The sequence below is a fragment of the Ranitomeya imitator genome, chromosome 6 (assembly GCF_032444005.1).
Source record: "Ranitomeya imitator isolate aRanImi1 chromosome 6, aRanImi1.pri, whole genome shotgun sequence".
NCBI lineage: Eukaryota > Metazoa > Chordata > Amphibia > Anura > Dendrobatidae > Ranitomeya > Ranitomeya imitator.
The window spans coordinates 194,048,762-194,067,709 of NC_091287.1; the positions used below are offsets into that span (position 1 = coordinate 194,048,762).

Below are 18,948 nucleotides of genomic sequence, written 5' to 3' on the forward strand. Positions count from 1 at the left end.
GAGGCTTAAGGAGCTGTAAACCGCTTTGCCCACAGCCTGATATGTGTTTTGCAGACTTGCAGCTGGGTGCTGTGAGTGGTGGGGAGATGGCGCCGACTGTGCTTGTCTCGCCCCTCCGCACTTCTGCACTCACCGCCCTCAGCCATGATTGTTCTTCAGGTCAGAGCTTCACCGCTCCTCTCCCTGTGTCTAACCGCCCGGTGCACCAGGGTCCACTGCCCGGTCCACTGCCTCCCGAGTCAGAGGAGGCAGTTACTGGGGATCCTCGTCACCTCCGTGGCTTGTGGGTGGATGGTGTCCACGTGGAATGGCGCTGCCTGCGCCTGGAGCCTCCCAGAGAGGCTGGAGTGCCGGATCCGTTGAGAGGAATCCCTGCCCAGGTACTCTCCCTGCTTTCAGCAGCTTCTCCTCGTACATAGCTGGTGCGATGGCCTTAGATTAGATTAGGCCAGCGGGCAGCCTATTTTTTATTTTTAATACATTTTGGAACTTTTTTTCACCACTTAAATAAAAAAGAACCTAGACATGTTTTGTGTCTATGAGTTCGTAATGACTTGGAGAATCATAATGGCAGGTCAGTTTTAGCATTTAGTGAATATAGTAAAAAAGCAAAATAAAACAATTGTAGAATTGCACTTGGAATTTTTTCCCGTTTTCCAATAAATGGTATGTTAATACCAATTGAGTCGTTCAAAAGTACTACTAGTCCCGCAAAAAATAATCCCTCACATGGCCATATTGATGGAAAAATAAAAATGTTATGGCTCTGGGAAGAAGAGAAGCAACAAACGAAAACGCAAAAATGAAAATACCTTCTGGGGTTAATTTTTGTTCTTTGTCCATCTATTATCCTATCCTTCTTGTCATTCTCTTTTTTTTCAGGTTGATGCATTCCTGGCATGAGTGGTGTTCCCCTCTGCTATTCTCCTCAGTCCTACTATGTTCTTAGAACCCTATCCCCTTAAGTTCTGCTTGGACTAGGTGTAGAGGACTCTTACATTTTCATGTAGTATAGAATTTGACCATAATGGTCTCCTTCTGTATTTGCGACTATGATTTTGATTGTTAAAAGCTATATGTTTTACTGTTGTTTGTATGTTAAAATTCCTTTAAAAAAAATCTTGAATTAATATAAATAAATATATATATATATATATATATATATATATATATATATATATATATATCTGAAGCATCGTAACTTAAAATTCTTCTTTTGTCATTCCTTGATTTGTTTCTCCTGAATATTTGAGTATATTGACAATTAGGGGTTAATTTCCCCCTGCCAAACAGATTTGACCCTATTCATCTAACACTGATGGGCCACCCCTCCAAATGGGAAAACATGCTTGTCAACTTAGGCTACTTTCACACTTGCGTCGTGCACTGCACGTCGCAATGCGTCGTTTAGGAGAAAAAACGCATCCTGCAAAGATGTTTGCAGGATGCGTTTTTTCTCCATTGACTAACATTAGCGTCACATTGCGACGCTTTGCCACACGTCGCAACCGTCGTGCGACGGTTGCGCCGTGTTGTGGCGGACCATCGGCAGCAAAAAACGTTACATGTAACGTTTTTTGCAGCGTTGTGTCCGCCATTTCCAACCGCACATGCGCGGCCGGAACTCCGCCCCCTCCTCCCCGCAACTCACAATGGGGCAGCGGATGCGCTGGAAAAATGCATCCGCTGCCCCCGTTGTGCGGCGCATTCACTGCTAGCGCCGGTACGTCGGCCCGACGCACTGCGACGGGCCGAGTACGACGCTAGTGTGAAAGTAGCCTTAAGGTACCGTCACACTGGCCAACTTAACAACGATATCGCTAGCGATCCGTGATGTTGCAGCATCCTGGCTAGCGATATCGTTGTGTTTGACACGCAGCAGCCATCTGGATCCTGCTGTGACATCGTTGGTCGGAGCAGAAAGTCCAGAACTTTATTTCGTCGCTGGATCTCCCGCAGACATCACTGAATCGGCGTGTGTGACGCCGATTCAGCGTTTTCTTCACTGGTAACCAGGGTAAACATCGGGTTACTAAGCGCAGGGCCGCGCTTAGTAACCCGATGTTTACCCTGGTTACCAGTGTAAATGTAAAAAAAAAAAAAAACACTACATACTTACATTCCGGTGTCTGTCGCGTTCCCCGGCGTTCTGCTTCCCTGCACTGTCAGCGCCGGCCAGCCTTAAAGCAGATTACAGCAGTGACGTCACCGCTGTGCTTTACGGCCAGCCGGCGCTCAGTCAGTGCAGGAAAGCAGAACGCCGGGGAACAGACACCGGAATGTGATTATGTAGTGTTTGTTTTTTTTTACGATTACGCTGGTAACCAGGGTAAACATCGGGTTACTAAGCGCGGCCCTGCGCTTAGTAACCCGATGTTTACCCTGGTTACCAGGGGGACTTCGCATAGTTGGTCGCTGGAGAGCTGTCTGTGTGACAGCTCTCCAGCGACCACACAGCGACGCTGCAGCGATCGGAATCGTTGTCTAGATCGCTGCAGCGTCGCTAAATGTGACGGTACCTTAAGTCATATATTTCTAGAAGGAATAGCACAATGCACAGTTCTAAAAATTTTTGCTGAAGATGTTTGTTTCGTTTTTTTCATGTGGTATGCAAGTATTTACTGAAGGGTCTGATCCCACTAACATGCTTTCTCATTTTTGTCATTGAAATGTTTTAGGATTTAAAATGTTTTTAGTGCTGTAAAGTTTTGATGATCTAAATGTAAGAAAGAAAACTCAAATAAGGCAAACCTACTCTTTCAATTGTTTTGACAATTGTACAAAAGTCCAAATATTTTTTAGCATTTGTTTGTAATATAGTGGTATAAGTTTCTTTAGAACTGTTCAGCAGAACACCAAAATTTTAAAGGGGTAGTGAAACCTTAACCTACAAGTCTGCAGTTACTCTATGTGACTGTTGACTTATGAATCCTCCCATCCTGCAGTGAAGGCGCCAGGAGCCATATTCCAACTAAACACATGCATTGAGTGAGGCTGTACCCATCTAGTAGGGCATTGGTTTTGAGTATACATATTGCATACTTTCAGACACATGGCCGCTGTCTCCCACTACCAGAAAATCGTCAGTGTGCAGTGAGTGAAATGTGAGGATTTACAAATCTGCAGTCACTATGTGACTGCAGACTTGTAGGTTAAGACTGCACAGCCCCTTTAACTATATTTGGAAAATTTACAATCTTGATACAAAAAATATTAGATTCACTGTAAATGAATTAACATTTAACTTAATGTATATTTATTTTTTAATATTTTTATTTTTTAGATGCCGCTGCTAGAAAATAAACTTCAAGTTGAGCTCTCTCTTTCTTCAAGAGTTGTTGCTTGCCGTTTTCCTTTTCCAAATTGGATCCCAGACCACATTTCAGGACATGGAATAGACACAGTATGGGTTTATGACATGAAGATATTGAATGAAAGCAGTATTACAGGATCAGAGCGCAAATTAAAAACCATGGAAGAACTGAATAAATAGACACACTATTGTATTAAAGTGAAACTGTCAGTAGGATGTCACACCTTAAAATATTTGTATGCTCATACTTTTTCAAAGACAAGTCCAGCAATACCTTTACATGTTTCTGTGTTGTCAGCAACCGGCTAAGTAATAAGTTTTAGATCAGTGGAGGTCAGATTGTTGGAACATCTATTGAATGGTGTCCTATTACTCTTGTTAAAATTGAGTGCCCAGACTCCATGTTTTCTCTATGGGACTTCTGAGCGCTGTGCTCAGCTTTATCCTATAGAAAATGAATAGAGAAGCAATCAAACATGCCCATTTCCGCTCCATTCAAAGGTGAAATCATGATCATTCTGCTGATTGGTGGGACTGAACTCCCACCGATTATTAAGTTATCACCTGTTCGCTGAATAGGTGATGATAACTTCTTTTTGAGGGACAACTCCTTTAAATGCCCAATCCTGTTTTGGAGTAGGTTATCCAAACCTTAACTCTGACTCCAACTCCTGACTCCCTCATACATGGCTCTTGTTTTAAAGGGAAGGTGCCGCAATTTTGTTTTTGTATTAAAAATGATTTTATATAAGCAATTATTTTTAATACAAAATTATTTTTTTTTAACTTTAATATCTTTTTTATTATTAATTATTTTTGCAGCCACTGGGCGCCGCCATTTTCCTTTGCTGGAGTTTGAGTCCCAGCACAACACTTACACTCTGCAAATATGGCAGCCCTGGGCTTAGGAGACTGCGGTCGGCGTCCGACCCCATAGCTATCATTGAGCTGCTCCCTGCTGTGATCTGGCCACTCCCCCTGGGCTGTCTCCACATCACAGCAGAGGCAGGAGGTCGGCGCCATCTTTCTCCAGCCCAGGGAGTGTATCTGTGAGCTCCACTGTGACTTGAGAGCTACACTGTTATAGGAGGGACAGCTCCATCTGTCTCTCCTTTCACACTGTCAGCAGCGGCCGTTCCCTGTCCTTTTCTCTGCTGCCTGCTGCCCTGGCTCTAATCTCTAGAATCGCTAGAGAGGATGAAGTGCTGCAGTCTGATGTCCTCTTATCGGGAGCTGCAGAGAGGTAACAGAGGGGGATGGGGGAGGCTCTGTGCTGCTCCAACCCTGCCTCTCACTGTAGCTCCTCATCAGGACATCACACTGTGTATCTATCACTATACTGTGTTGAGCTGTGTATCTAATCCTATCCTGTGTGATACTGTCTGCTGAGCTGTGTATCTAATCCTATCCTGTGTGATACTGTCTGCTGAGCCGTGTATCTAATCCTATCCTGTATGATACTGTCTGCCGCGCCGTGTATCTAATCTTATCCTGTGTGATACTATGCTGAGCCGTGTATCTAATCCTCTCCTGTGTGATACTGACTGCTGAGCCGTGTATCTAATCCTATACTGTGTGATACTGTCTGCTGAGCCATGTATCTAATCCTATACTGTGTGATACTGTGCTGACCTGTGTATCTAATCCTCCTGTGGAATACTGACTGCTGAGCCGTGTATCTAATCCTCCAGTGTGATACTGACTGCTGCGCCGTGTATCTAATCCTATCCTGTGTGATACTATGCTGAGCCGTGTATCTAATCCTATCCTGTGTGATACTATGCTGAGCCGTGTATCTAATCCTCTCCTGTGTGATACTGACTGCTTAGCCGTGTATCTAATCCTATACTGTGTGATACTGTCTGCTGAGCCATGTATCTAATCCTATACTGTGTGATACTGTCTGCTGAGCCGTGTATCTAATCCTATACTGTGAGATACTGTGCTGACCTGTGTATCTTATCCTCCTGTGGAATACTGACTGCTGAGCCATGTATCTAATCCTTGAGTGTGATACTGACTGCTGCGCCGTGTATCTAATCCTATCCTGTGTGATACTATGCTGAGCTGTGTATCTAATCCTATGTGATACTGTCTGCTGCGCCGTGTATCTAATCCTATCCTGTGTGAAACTATGCTGAGCTGTGTATCTAATCTCTCCTGTGTGATACTGTCTGCTGCGCCGTGTATCTAATCCTATCCTGTGTGATACTGTCTGCTGAGCTGTGTATATAATCCTATCCTGTGTGATACTAAGCTGCACCGTGTATCTAATCCTATCCTGTGTGATACTATGCCGAGCCATGTATCTAATCCTATCCTGTGTGATACTATGCTGAGCCGTGTATCTAATCCTATCCTGTGTGATACTGTCTGCTGCGCCGTGTATCTAATCCTATCCTGTGTGATACTGTCTGCTGTACCGTGTATCTAATCCTATCCTGTGTGATACTAAGCTGCGCCGTGTATCTAATCCTATCCTGTGTGATACTATGCCGAGCCGTGTATCTAATCCTATCCTGTGTGATACTATGCTGAGCCGTGTATCTAATCCTCTCCTGTGTGATACTGTCTGCTGCGCCGTGTATCTAATCCTATCCTGTGTGATACTATGCTGAGCTGTGTATCTAATCCTCTCCTGTGTGATACTGTCTGCTGTGCCGTGTATCTAATCCTCTCCTGTGTGATACTGTCTGCTGTGCCGTGTATCTAATCCTATCCTGTGTGATACTATGCTGAGCCGTGTATCTAATCCTCTCCTGTGTGATACTGTCTGCTGTGCCGTGTATCTAATCCTCTCCTGTGTGATACTGTCTGCTGTGCCGTGTATCTAATCCTATCCTGTGTGATACTATGCTGAGCTGTGTATCTAATCCTCTCCTGTGTGATACTGTCTGCTGTGCCGTGTATCTAATCCTATCCTGTGTGATACTGTCTGCTGAGCTGTGTATATAATCCTATCCTGTGTGATACTATGCTGAGCCATGTATCTAATCCTATCCTGTGTGATACTAAGCTGCACCGTGTATCTAATCCTATCCTGTGTGATACTATGCCGAGCCGTGTATCTAATCCTATCCTGTGTGATACTATGCTGAGCCGTGTATCTAATCCTATCCTGTGTGATACTGTCTGCTGCGCCGTGTATCTAATCCTATCCTGTGTGATACTGTCTGCTGCGCCGTGTATCTAATCCTATCCTGTGTGATACTATGCCGAGCCGTGTATCTAATCCTATCCTGTGTGATACTATGCTGAGCCGTGTATCTAATCCTATCCTGTGTGATACTGTCTGCTGAGCCGTGTATCTAATCCTATCCTGTGTGATACTATGCTGAGCCGTGTATCTAATCCTGTCCTATATGATACTGAATGCTGAGCTGTGTATCTAATCCTCTCCTGTGTGATACTATGCTGAGCCGTGTATCTAATCCTATCCTGTGTGATACTGTCTGCTGTACCGTGTATCTAATCCTATCCTGTGTGATACTAAGCTGCGCCGTGTATCTAATCCTATCCTGTGTGAAACTATGCTGAGCCGTGTATCTAATCCTCTCCTGTGTGATACTTTCTGCTGTGCCGTGTATCTAATCCTATCCTGTGTGATACTATGCTGAGCCATGTATCTAATCCTGTCCTGTGTGATACTGACTGCTGAGCTGTGTATCTAATCCTCTCCTGTGTGACACTGTCTGCTGCGCCGTGCATCTAATCCTATCCTGTGTGATACTATGCTGAGCCGTGTATCTAATCCTATACTGTGTAATACTGTCTGCTGAGCCATGTATCTAATCCTATACTGTGATACTGTCTGCTGAGCCATGTATCTAATCCTATACTGTGTGATACTGTCTGCTGAGCCGTGTATCTAATCCTATACTGTGAGATACTGTGCTGACCTGTGTATCTAATCCTCCTGTGGAATATTGACTGCTGAGCCGTGTATCTAATCCTCCAGTGTGATACTGACTGCTGTGCCGTGTATCTAATCCTCCAGTGTGATACTGACTGCTGTGCCGTGTATCTAATCCTATCCTGTGTGATACTGTCTGGTGAACCGTGTATCTAATCCTCTCCTATGCACTCCTCTCCCCCCTGCATGTCTTTCCCCATTGCACACACAACTCAATGTGTGCGATAACAGGAGCTGCAGGGGTCATGCTGTATTATGGCATTATGTGAGATCTATATGACGGTATTATGTGATCTGTATGGTGGTATTATGCTTGATCAGTATTGAGAGAATTACCGTATATACTCGAGTATAAGCCGAGATTGTCAGCCCAAATTTTTGAGCTGAAAGTGCCCCTCTCGCCTTATACTCGAGTCACGGTGGGTGGCAGGGTCGGCGGGTGAGGGGGAGAGGGCGCTGAGGCATACTTACCTAGTCCCAGCGATCCTGGCGCTCCCCCTGCCGTCCCACGGTCTTCGGGTGCTGCAGCTCTTCCCTGTTATGACCTGGTGGTCAGGACAATAATGGACCTGGTGGTTAAGAGCACACGGAATGACCTGATAGTTACTGATAATATAGGACGAGCTCTGGGACGTGGGAACTCTGCTGACCGCAATCCCTAATCCTATCACACACACTAAAATAGCCATGGATTGCTCCTAACGCTCCCTATGCAACTCGGCACAGCCTAAGGAACTAGCTAGCCCTGAAGATAGAAAAATAAAGCCTACCTTGCCTCAGAGAAATTCCCCAAAGGAAAAGGCAGCCCCCCACATATAATGACTGTGAGTAAAGATGAAAATACAAACACAGATATGAAATAGATTTAGCAAAGTGAGGCCCGACTTACTGAACAGACTGAGGATAGGAAAGGTAGTTTTGCGGTCAGGACAAAAACCTACAAAAAGACCACGCAGAGGGCGCAAAAAGACCCTCCGCACCGACTCACGGTGCGGAGGCGCTCCCTCTGCGTCCCAGAGCTTCCAGCAAGCAAGACAACAAACAAAATAGCAAGCTGGACAGAAAAATAGCAAACCAGAGAAAAACAAGTAGGCACTTAGCTTCTGCTGGGAAGACAGGTCACAAGAACGATCCAGGAGTGAACAAGACCAATACTGGAACATTGACAGGTGGCATGGAGCAAAGATCTAAGTGGAGTTAAATAGAGCAGCCAGCTAACGAATTAACCTCGTCACCTGTGGAAGGAAACTCAGAAACACGCACAGCCACCAGAGGAAGTCCATGGATAGAGCCAGCCGAAGTACCATTCATGACCACAGGAGGGAGCCCGACAACAGAATTCACAACAGTACCCCCCCCTTGAGGAGGGGTCACCGAACCCTCACCAGAGCCCCCAGGCCTACCAGGATGAGCCAAATGAAAGGCACGAACCAGATCGGCAGTATGAACATCAGAGGCAAAAACCCAGGAATTATCTTCCTGACCATAACCCTTCCACTTGACCAGGTACTGGAGTTACCGTCTCGAAATACGAGAATCCAAAATCTTCTCCACCACATACTCCAACTCCCCCTCAACCAACACCGGGGCAGGAGGATCAACGGATGGAACCACAGGCGCCACGTATCTCCGCAATAACGACCTATGGAACACATTATGGATGGCAAAAGAAGCAGGAAGGGCCAAACGAAATGACACAGGATTGATAGCCTCAGAAATCTTATACAGACCAATGAAACGAGGCTTAAACTTAGGAGAGGAAACCTTCATAGGAACATAACGAGACGACAACCAAACCAAATCCCCAACACGAAGTCGGGGACCCACACAGCGCCGGCGGTTAGCGAAACGTTGAGCCTTCTCCTGGGACAATGTCAAATTGTCCACCACATGAGTCCAAATCTGCTGCAACCTATCCACCACAGTATCTACACCAGGACAGTCCGAAGACTCAACCTGCCCTGAAGAGAAACGCGGATGGAAACCAGAATTGCAGAAAAACGGCGAAACCAAAGTAGCCGAGCTGGCCCGATTATTAAGGGCGAACTCAGCCAACGGCAAAAAGGACACCCAATCATCCTGATCAGCAGAAACAAAGCATCTCAGATATGTTTCCAAAGTCTGATTAGTTCGTTCGGTTTGGCCATTTGTCTGAGGATGGAAAGCTGAGGAAAAAGACAAATCAATGCCCATCCTAGCACAAAAAGATCGCAAAAACCTCGAAACAAACTGGGAACCTCTGTCAGAAACGATGTTCTCCGGGATACCATGTAAACGAACCACATGCTGGAAAAATAATGGCACCAAATCAGAGGAGGAAGGCAATTTAGACAAAGGTACCAAATGGACCATCTTAGAAAAGCGATCACAAACCACCCAAATGACCGACATCTTTTGAGAGACGGGGAGATCCGAAATAAAATCCATAGAAATATGCGTCCAGGGCCTCTTCGGGACCGGCAAGGGCAAAAGCAACCCACTGGCACGAGAACAGCAGGGCTTAGCCCGAGCACAAGTCCCACAGGACTGCACAAAAGAACGCACATCCCGTGACAAAGACGGCCACCAAAAGGATCTAGCCACCAAATCTCTGGTACCAAAGATTCCAGGATGCCCAGCCAACACTGAACAATGAATCTTAGAGATAACTCTACTAGTCCATCTATCAGGGACAAACAGTTTCTCCGCTGGGCAACGGTCAGGACTATCAGCCTGAAATTTTTGCAGCACCCGCCGCAAATCAGGGGGGATGGCAGACAAAATTACCCCCTCTTTGAGAATACCTGCCGGCTCAGGAACACCCGGAGAGTCAGGCACAAAACTCCTTGACAGGGCATCAGCCTTCACATTCTTAGAGCCCGGTAGGTACGAAACCACAAAATCAAAATGGGAGAAAAATAACGACCATCGAGCCTGTCTCGGATTCAACCGTTTGGCAGACTCAAGATAAGTCAAATTCTTGTGATCTGTCAAGACCACCACGCGATGCTTGGCTCCTTCAAGCCAATGACGCCACTCCTCGAATGCCCACTTCATGGCCAACAACGCTCGATTACCAACATCATAATTGCGCTCAGCAGGCGAAAACTTTCTAGAAAAGAAAGCACATGGCTTCATCACCGAGCCATCAGAACTTCTTTGCGACAAAACAGCCACAGCTCCAAACTCAGAAGCATCAACCTCAACCTGAAACGGGAGCGAAACATCTGGCTGGCACAACACAGGGGCAAAAGAAAAACGACGCTTCAACTCCTGAAAAGCCTCTACAGCTGCAGAAGACCAATTGACCATATCAGCACCCTTCTTGGTCAAATCAGTCAACGGTTTAGCAACACTAGAAAAACTAGCGATGAAGCGACGATAAAAATTAGCAAAGCCCAGGAACTTTTGCAGGCTCTTCACAGATGTCGGCTGAGTCCAATCGTAAATGGCCTGGACTTTAACAGGGTCCATCTCGATAGTAGAAGGGGAAAAAATGAACCCCAAAAATGAAACCTTCTGAACTCCAAAGAGACACTTTGACCCCTTCACAAACAAGGAATTTGCACGAAGGACCTGGAACACCATTCTGACCTGCTTCACATGAGACTCCCAATCATCCGAAAAGACCAAAATATCATCCAAATACACAATCAGGAATTTATCCAGGTACTCTCGGAAGATGTCATGCATAAAGGACTGAAATACTGATGGAGCATTGGAAAGCCCGAATGGCATAACCAGGTACTCAAAATGGCCCTCGGGTGTATTAAATGCTGTTTTCCATTCATCGCCTTGTTTAATATGCACAAGATTATACGCCCCTCGAAGATCTATCTTGGTGAACCAACTAGCCCCTTTAATACGAGCAAACAAATCAGACAGCAACAGCAAAGGATACTGAAATTTGACTGTAATTTTATTGAGAAGGCGGTAATCAATACAAGGTCTCAAAGAACCATCCTTCTTGGCCACAAAAAAGAACCCTGCTCCAAACGGTGATGACGACGGGCGAATATGGCCTTTCTCCAAGGATTCCTTTATATAACTCCGCATAGCGGCGTGTTCTGGCACAGATAAATTGAACAATCGGCCCTTAGGAAACTTACTACCAGGAATCAAATTAATTGCGCAATCGCAATCCCTATGAGGAGGTAGGGCACTGGCTTTGGGCTCATCAAATACATCCCGATAATCCGATAAAAACTCTGGAACTTCAGAAGGAGTGGAAGACGAGATAGACAAAAATGGAACATCACCATGTACCCCCTGGCAACCCCAGCTGGACACAGACATAGATTTCCAGTCCAATACTGGATTATGAACCTGTAGCCAAGGCAACCCCAAAACTACCACATCATGCAGATTATGCAACACCAGAAAGCGGATATCCTCCTGATGTGCAGGAGCCATGCACATGGTCAATTGGGTCCAGTACTGAGGCTTATTCTTGGCCAAAGGCGTAGCATCAATTCCTCTCAATGGAATAGGATACTGCAAGGGCTCCAAGAAAAAACCACAGCGCCTAGCATACTCCAAGTCCATCAAATTCAGGGCAGCGCCTGAATCCACAAATGCCATAACAGAATAGGATGACAAAGAGCAAATCAGAGTAACGGACAATAGAAATTTAGACTGTACCGTACCAATGGTGGCAGACCTAGCGAACCGCTTAGTGCGCTTAGGACAATCGGAGATAGCATGAGTGGAATCACCACAGTAAAAACATAGCCCATTCCGACGTCTGTGTTCTTGCCGTTCAGCTCTGGTCAAAGTCCTATCACATTGCATAGGCTCAGGCCCATGCTCAGATAGTACCGCCAAATGGTGCACAGCTTTACGCTCACGCAAGCGTCGATCGATCTGAATGGCCAAAGACATAGACTCATTCAGACCAGCAGGCATGGGAAATCCCACCATGACATCCTTAAGGGCTTCAGAGAGACCCTTTCTGAAGATTGCTGCCAGGGCACATTCATTCCACTGAGTGAGCACAGACCACTTTCTAAACTTCTGACAATATATCTCCGCTTCATCCTGACCCTGACACAGAGCCAGCAAGAGTTTCTCTGCCTGATCCACTGAATTAGGTTCGTCATAAAGCAATCCAAGCGCCAGGAAAAACGCATCAACATCACGCAATGCCGGATCTCCTGGCGCAAGGGAAAATGCCCAGTCTTGAGGGTCACCACGTAACAACAAAGAAATAATGATCTTTACTTGTTGAACAGGGTCACCTGAGGAGCGAGGTTTCAAGGCAAGAAACAATTTACAATTATTTTTGAAATTCAAGAACTTAGATCTATCACCAAAAAACAAATCAGGAATTGGAATCCTAGGCTCTGACATCGGATTCTGAACCACAAAATCTTGAATGTTTTGTACACTTATAGTGAGATTATCCATCAAAGAGGACAGACCTTGAATGTCCATGTCTACACCTGTGTTCTGAACCACCCAGATGTAAAGGGGAAAAGAGAGACAAAACACACTGCAAAGAAAAAAAAATGGTCTCACAACTTCTCTTATCCCTCTATTGAGATGCATTAGTACTTTGGGCCACCTGTACTGTTATGACCTGGTGGTCAGGACAATAATGGACCTGGTGGTTAAGAGCACACGGAATGACCTGATAGTTACTGATAATATAGGACGAGCTCTGGGACGTGGGAACACTGCTGACCGCAATCCCTAATCCTATCACACACACTAAAAATAGCCGTGGATTGCTCCTAACGCTCCCTATGCAACTCGGCACAGCCTAAGGAACTAGCTAGCCCTGAAGATAGAAAAATAAAGCCTACCTTGCCTCAGAGAAATTCCCCAAAGGAAAAGGCAGCCCCCCACATATAATGACTGTGAGTAAAGATGAAAATACAAACACAGAGATGAAATAGATTTAGCAAAGTGAGGCCCCACTTACTGAACAGACTGAGGATAGGAAAGGTAGCTTTGCGGTCAGCACAAAAACCTACAAAAAGACCACGCTGAGGGCGCAAAAAGACCCTCAGCACCGACTCACGGTGCGGAGGCGCTCCCTCTGCGTCCCAGAGCTTCCAGCAAGCAAGACAACAAACAAAATAGCAAGCTGGACAGAAAAATAGCAAACCAGAGAAAAACAAGTAGGCACTTAGCTTCTGCTGGGAAGACAGGTCACAAGAATGATCCAGGAGTGAACAAGACCAATACTGGAACATTGACAGGTGGCATGGAGCAAAGATCTAAGTGGAGTTAAATAGAGCAGCCAGCTAACGAATTAACCTCGTCACCTGTGGAAGGAAACTCAGAAACACGCACAGCCACCAGAGGAAGTCCATGGATAGAACCAGCCGAAGTACCATTCATGACCACAGGAGGGAGCCCGACAACAGAATTCACAACACTTCCCCTCTTCAGCGGTCACGTGGGACCGCTCATTAGAAAAATGAATATGGACTCCACTCCCATAGGGGTGGAGCCGCATATTCATTTCTCTAATGAGCGGTAACGGTGACCGCTGAAAGAGGAAGAGGCTGCGGCACCGAAGACCAGCTGTCCAGGAGAAGGAGCAGGACACCGGGAGCAGGTAAGTATGTCATAATTACATATCACCGTTCCACACGCCGGGCGTCGCTCCATCTTCCCGACGCCGCTCCGTCTTCCCGGCGTCTCTCCGCTCTGACTGTGCAGGTCAGAGGGCGCGATGACGCATATAGTGTGCGCGGCGCCCTCTGCCTGATCAGTCAGTGTGGAGAGACGCCGAGACGAGATGCGGGGAGATGCAAGCAAGAGAGGTGAGTATGGCATTTTTTTTTTTTATTGCAGCAGCAGCAATGGCAGAGCTTTCTATGGTACATCAATGGGGCAATAATGAACGGTGCAGAGCACTATATGGCACAGCTATGGGACAAAAATGAACGGTGCAGAGCACTATATGGCACAGCTATGGGACAAAAATGAACGGTGCAGAGCACTATATGGCACAGCTATGGGACAAAAATGAACGGTGCAGAGCACTATATGGCACAGCTATGGGGCAATAATGAACGGTGCAGAGCACTATATGGCACAGCTATGGGGCAATAATGAATGGTGCAGAGCACTATATGGCACAGCTATGGGGCAATAATGAACGGTGCAGAGCACTATAAGGCAGAGCTTTGGGACAAAAATGAACGGTGCAGAGCACTATATGGCACAGCTATGGGGCAATAATGAACGGTGCAGAGCACTATATGGCACAGATATGAGACAAAAATGAACGGTGCAGAGCACTATATGGCACAGCTATGGGGCAATAATGAACGGTGCAGAGCACTATATGGCAGAGCTATGGGACAATAATGAACGGTGCAGAGCACTATATGGCACAGCTATGGGGCAATAATGAATGGTGCAGAGCACTATATGGCACAGCTATGGGGCAATAATGAACAGTGCAGAGCATTGTATATGGGGCACAGCTTTATATGGAGCATCTATGGGGCAATAATGAACTGCATGGAGCATTATATGTGGCACATTTTTTTTATATAGAGCATCTTATGGGCCCATCATGAACTGTATGGAGCATTATATGGGGCTCCTGATTCAATATGGATATTCAAAAACACTTAACCTACTGATGTCTCAATTAATTTTACTTTTATTGGTATCTATTTTTATTTTTGACATTAACCGGTAGCTGCTGCATTTTCCACCCTAGGCTTATACTCGAGTCAATAAGTTTTCCCAGTTTTTTGTGGCAAAATTAGGGGGTTGGCTTATACTCGGGTCGGCTTATACTCGAGTATATACGGTATATGGCGGTATTGTGTGTGATCTATATGGTGGTATTATGTGAGATCTATGTGGCGGCATTGTGTGATCTATATGGCGGTATGTGAGAACACTATGGTGGTATTATGTGTGATCTATATGGCGGTATGTGAGAACACTGGCTGTATTATGTGTGATCTATATGGTGGTATTATGTGAGAACTGTATGACAGTATTGTGTGTTCTATTTGATAGTATTGTGTGTGATCTATATGGCGGTATTATGTGTGATCTGTATCGCGGTATTATGTGAGAACACTATGGCAGTATTATCTTCAGAAAGGGGACCCATTCTATGGTGGTCCTGGCTGAGCAGCTGCACACGGGTCTGGGGTAATAGAGGGGGCAGCATGACCTCCAGTTAGGTGCAGTCAGGGGAGGGCTACATTTCCTTCCCAGTGTCACCCCGTACTTCGCCTGTCGCCTCGCTTTCACACATCGCCAGAACAGGATGGAGAAGACAGGATCTGTGGGGGGGAATGGGGTCTGCATGCAAAGTCTGGATCAGAACAGGCCATCAATCCACAGAAATGTTTCCTGGATTTCAGTGGAGCAGACAAGCAGATGGTCCATCCATGTGTATAAGGCCAGTCTCACACGTCCAATTCTGCTGTATGAGCGGTCACGTGGGGCCGCTCGTTTACAATAATGAATATGCGGCTCCAACCCTATGGGAGGTGGAGCCGCATATTCATGATTGTAATGGACGGCCCCACGTGACCACTCATACAGTAGAAGGTGCGGCCAGGACAGGAAGCAGCGCCAGCCAGCGAGGGAGCCAGGTGAGTATTTTAAGAACAGCAGGGGGCGCCCAGGGGGTGGGAGGGGGGTGGGGTCATGGAGCTTTATTTTAAACACGATTATTCATATCTTCTCTACAGCAAACGCTGCTGCAGGGAAGATATAAATCGCGGCTTCAGCACCAGTGGGGGGGACAGCGCTTACAGTAGCGCTGTCTCCTGCACGGCACATGGACTGCACACGGACAACGTCCGTGTGCGGTACGTGTTTTACACGGACCCATTGACTTTAATGGGTCCGTGTAATCCGTGCGCTCCCACGAACACTGACATGTCTCCGTGTTTGGCACACGGAGACACGGTCTGCAAAAAATCAATGACCTCTGCACAGATGCATTGATTTAACTGTGACTTCGTGTGTCAGTGGTTCCGGTATGTGAGGAAATTGTCACCTCACGTACCGGAGCCACTGACGTGTGAAACCGGCCTAAAAGACAGCGCTCTATGTACAATCCCTGGCTGCTCCACGCACCGAACAGGGTGCCCCCCATAGACCAGCACACTGCTCTCCTGAAATACTCTGTGCTGCTGTAACCCTGCTCCCTCCACCATATATCTCCCAGAATCCTTGCAGCCTGCCATCCTCGGTGACCGTCTACTTGTCAGTATAACTGCAGTCACCAACAAAATGGCTGCTCACTGGGTTCCTGAATATCATCCTCTCTCATCCCTTAGCAAACACCCAGAAGGGGAGGAGAGGAGACATCACACACGTCAGCAGACTCCGCCCATATTTACTGCAGTGCTGTAATGTGAGCTATTTGTACACTAGGTTTTTGTGAAATTTGAGCAGCTGCTCCCCCTAGTGTTTAAAAGTGGAAATTCCAAAACTTTTCAAATTATTTTTCATATTTTACTAAATTATAAACAAATGATAATGTTTTTTAAGAAAATGTAAACATTAATTCTTTACATTTTTTCAATTGCGGTAAAAAAAATTTTTTTGATGGCACCTTCCCTTTAAGTGATACATTTGCTGTAGTAAAATGGTAACATCAGTGTGACCCTAGTCACTTCTCACGGCTAAGCCGTGAGTCATAGTGGTCAGGGAGTCCAAGGTCAGAAGCCAGGAGGGTACAACATAAATGGAAGAGACAAAAGCGTAGTCAGGTAATGTTCCGAGGTCAGAGTAACAGGAGAATAACGGATCAGAACTGAAGGGGTAAACAGGCAGATGGTCAGAACGAAGTCCAAAGTCAGGCAACAGATCAAGCATATAGAACTCAAGGCACAGGGAGCACAAAACTCACAAGATGAATGTACATCTGGCAGTGTTCTGGGAGAAGCTGCTCAGTTTAGTAGGTATGGCCATTACCTGGGATAGTGAACACCTGAGACAGCCGACGCCTGCCAGTCAAAGATTGGCTAGTCGAGCTGTCAATAAACACACCATCAGCTCAGCACACCTCTGAACCAGACTGGATGGTCATGCTGTCAGTAACTGCATCCCAAAAGCCATGAGGGGTGGAACCGTGACAATCAGGTTTTTAATCACAATTCTGATACAATAATCAAGCTGTTTAGATAGAACATAAAATATAGTTACTGGACTACAATTTTAGAACACAAACAACTTTTCGTAAATACACAATACACTATGCAGTAAGTGGGGAAAAAAACTGTTTACCACAGAAAAAGTACTGAATAACATTTGTGCAGTCTATGAATTTGTTCTGAGAAATAGTATTGTCTTCATCAGATCCTCCTCCATAGATGATCTCAAATCTGACCTAATTATTTTAAGGCTATAGAACTGTCATGATCCCAATGGCAGGGGATCACTAAAGGACAAGCACAGATACAAACAAGCTCTAGGGCGATGGAACCTGAGCTGACCGCGACCCTGAACCTAACACACAAATAAAAGTAGCCGGGGAACGTGCCTACGATGATCCTAGACGTCTCGCTCCAGCCGAAGATCTAACTTCCCCTATTAGAAGAAACACAGACCTCTCTTGCCTCCAGAGAAATACCCCACAGAAATAGCAGCCCCCCACATATAATGACGGTGAAATGAGAGGAAAGCACATACGCAGTATGAAAACAGTTTCAGCAAAATGAGGCCCGCTAAAGCTAGATAGCAGAGGATACAAAAGTGAACTGCGCGGTCAGCGAAAAACCCTTCAAAAAACCATCCTGAAATTACTTGAACTCATGTGCCAACTCATGGTACATGAGGAGCAATTTCAGCCCACTAGAGCAACCAGCAGAAAAGAATCACATATCTGCAGCTGGACTAAAAAACCAAATAAAGCAAAACACCAAAACAGGAAAATCCAAACTTAGCTTGACCAGAAGGTTCTAGGAGCAGGGAGCAGAGGTAACAAGACACACTGGATACATTGATAACCGGCGAGGAAATGCCAGCAAAGCCAGGTTAAATAGGAAACTCCCATATCCTGATGGAACAGGTGGAACCCAGAGACCCAGGAAAGACAAGTCACCCAGTACCATCAGTAACCACCAGAGGGAGCCCAAAAACAGAACTCACAACAGTACCCCCCCCTTGAGGAGGGGTCACCGAACCCTCACGAGAACCACCAGGGCGACCAGGATGAGCCCTATGAAAAGCGCGAACCAAATCATCAGCATGAACATCCGAGGCAACCACCCAAGAATTATCCTCCTGACCATAACCCTTCCAATTGACCAAATACTGGAGTTTCCGTCTGGAAATACGAGAATCCAAGATCTTCTCCACAACATACTCCAATTCTCCCTCCACCAGCACTGGAGCAGGAGGCTCAAGCGAAGGAACAACAGGTACCTCATACTTCCGCAACAACGACCGATGGAACACATTATGAATAGCAAATGATGCCGGGAGATCCAAACGAAACGACACAGGGTTAAGAATTTCCAAGATCCTATAGGGACCGATGAACCGAGGCTTGAACTTAGGAGAAGAGACCTTCATAGGAACAAAACGAGAAGACAACCACACCAAGTCCCCAACAAGAAGTTGAGGACCCACGCGGCGACGGCGATTAGCAAACTGCTGAGCCTTCTCCTGGGACAACTTCAAATTGTCCACCACATGACTCCAAATCCGATGCAACCTATCCACCACCATGTCCACTCCAGGACAATCAGAAGGTTCCACCTGACAAGAGGAAAAACGAGGATGAAACCCCGAATTACAAAAG

At 46.0% G+C, this 18,948-nt stretch overlaps 1 protein-coding gene across 6 annotated transcripts in view; it reads left to right on the forward strand.

The window, feature by feature from the left end:
• ATPSCKMT (ATP synthase c subunit lysine N-methyltransferase) overlaps positions 1 to 3,586 on the forward strand; it is a 257,270-nt gene extending 253,684 nt beyond the window's left edge. For 5 of the 6 annotated variants that reach the window (XM_069730406.1, XM_069730408.1, XM_069730410.1 and 2 more), the window contains one exon: positions 3,284 to 3,586. In XM_069730406.1, coding sequence (XP_069586507.1) covers positions 3,284 to 3,493 — 210 coding nt within the window. In that variant the 3' untranslated portion in view covers positions 3,494 to 3,586. The remainder of the gene's footprint in view (positions 1 to 3,283) is intronic. The other variant, XM_069730411.1, reaches the window with a different exon arrangement.
• Positions 3,587 to 18,948: the final 15,362 nt, after the last annotated feature.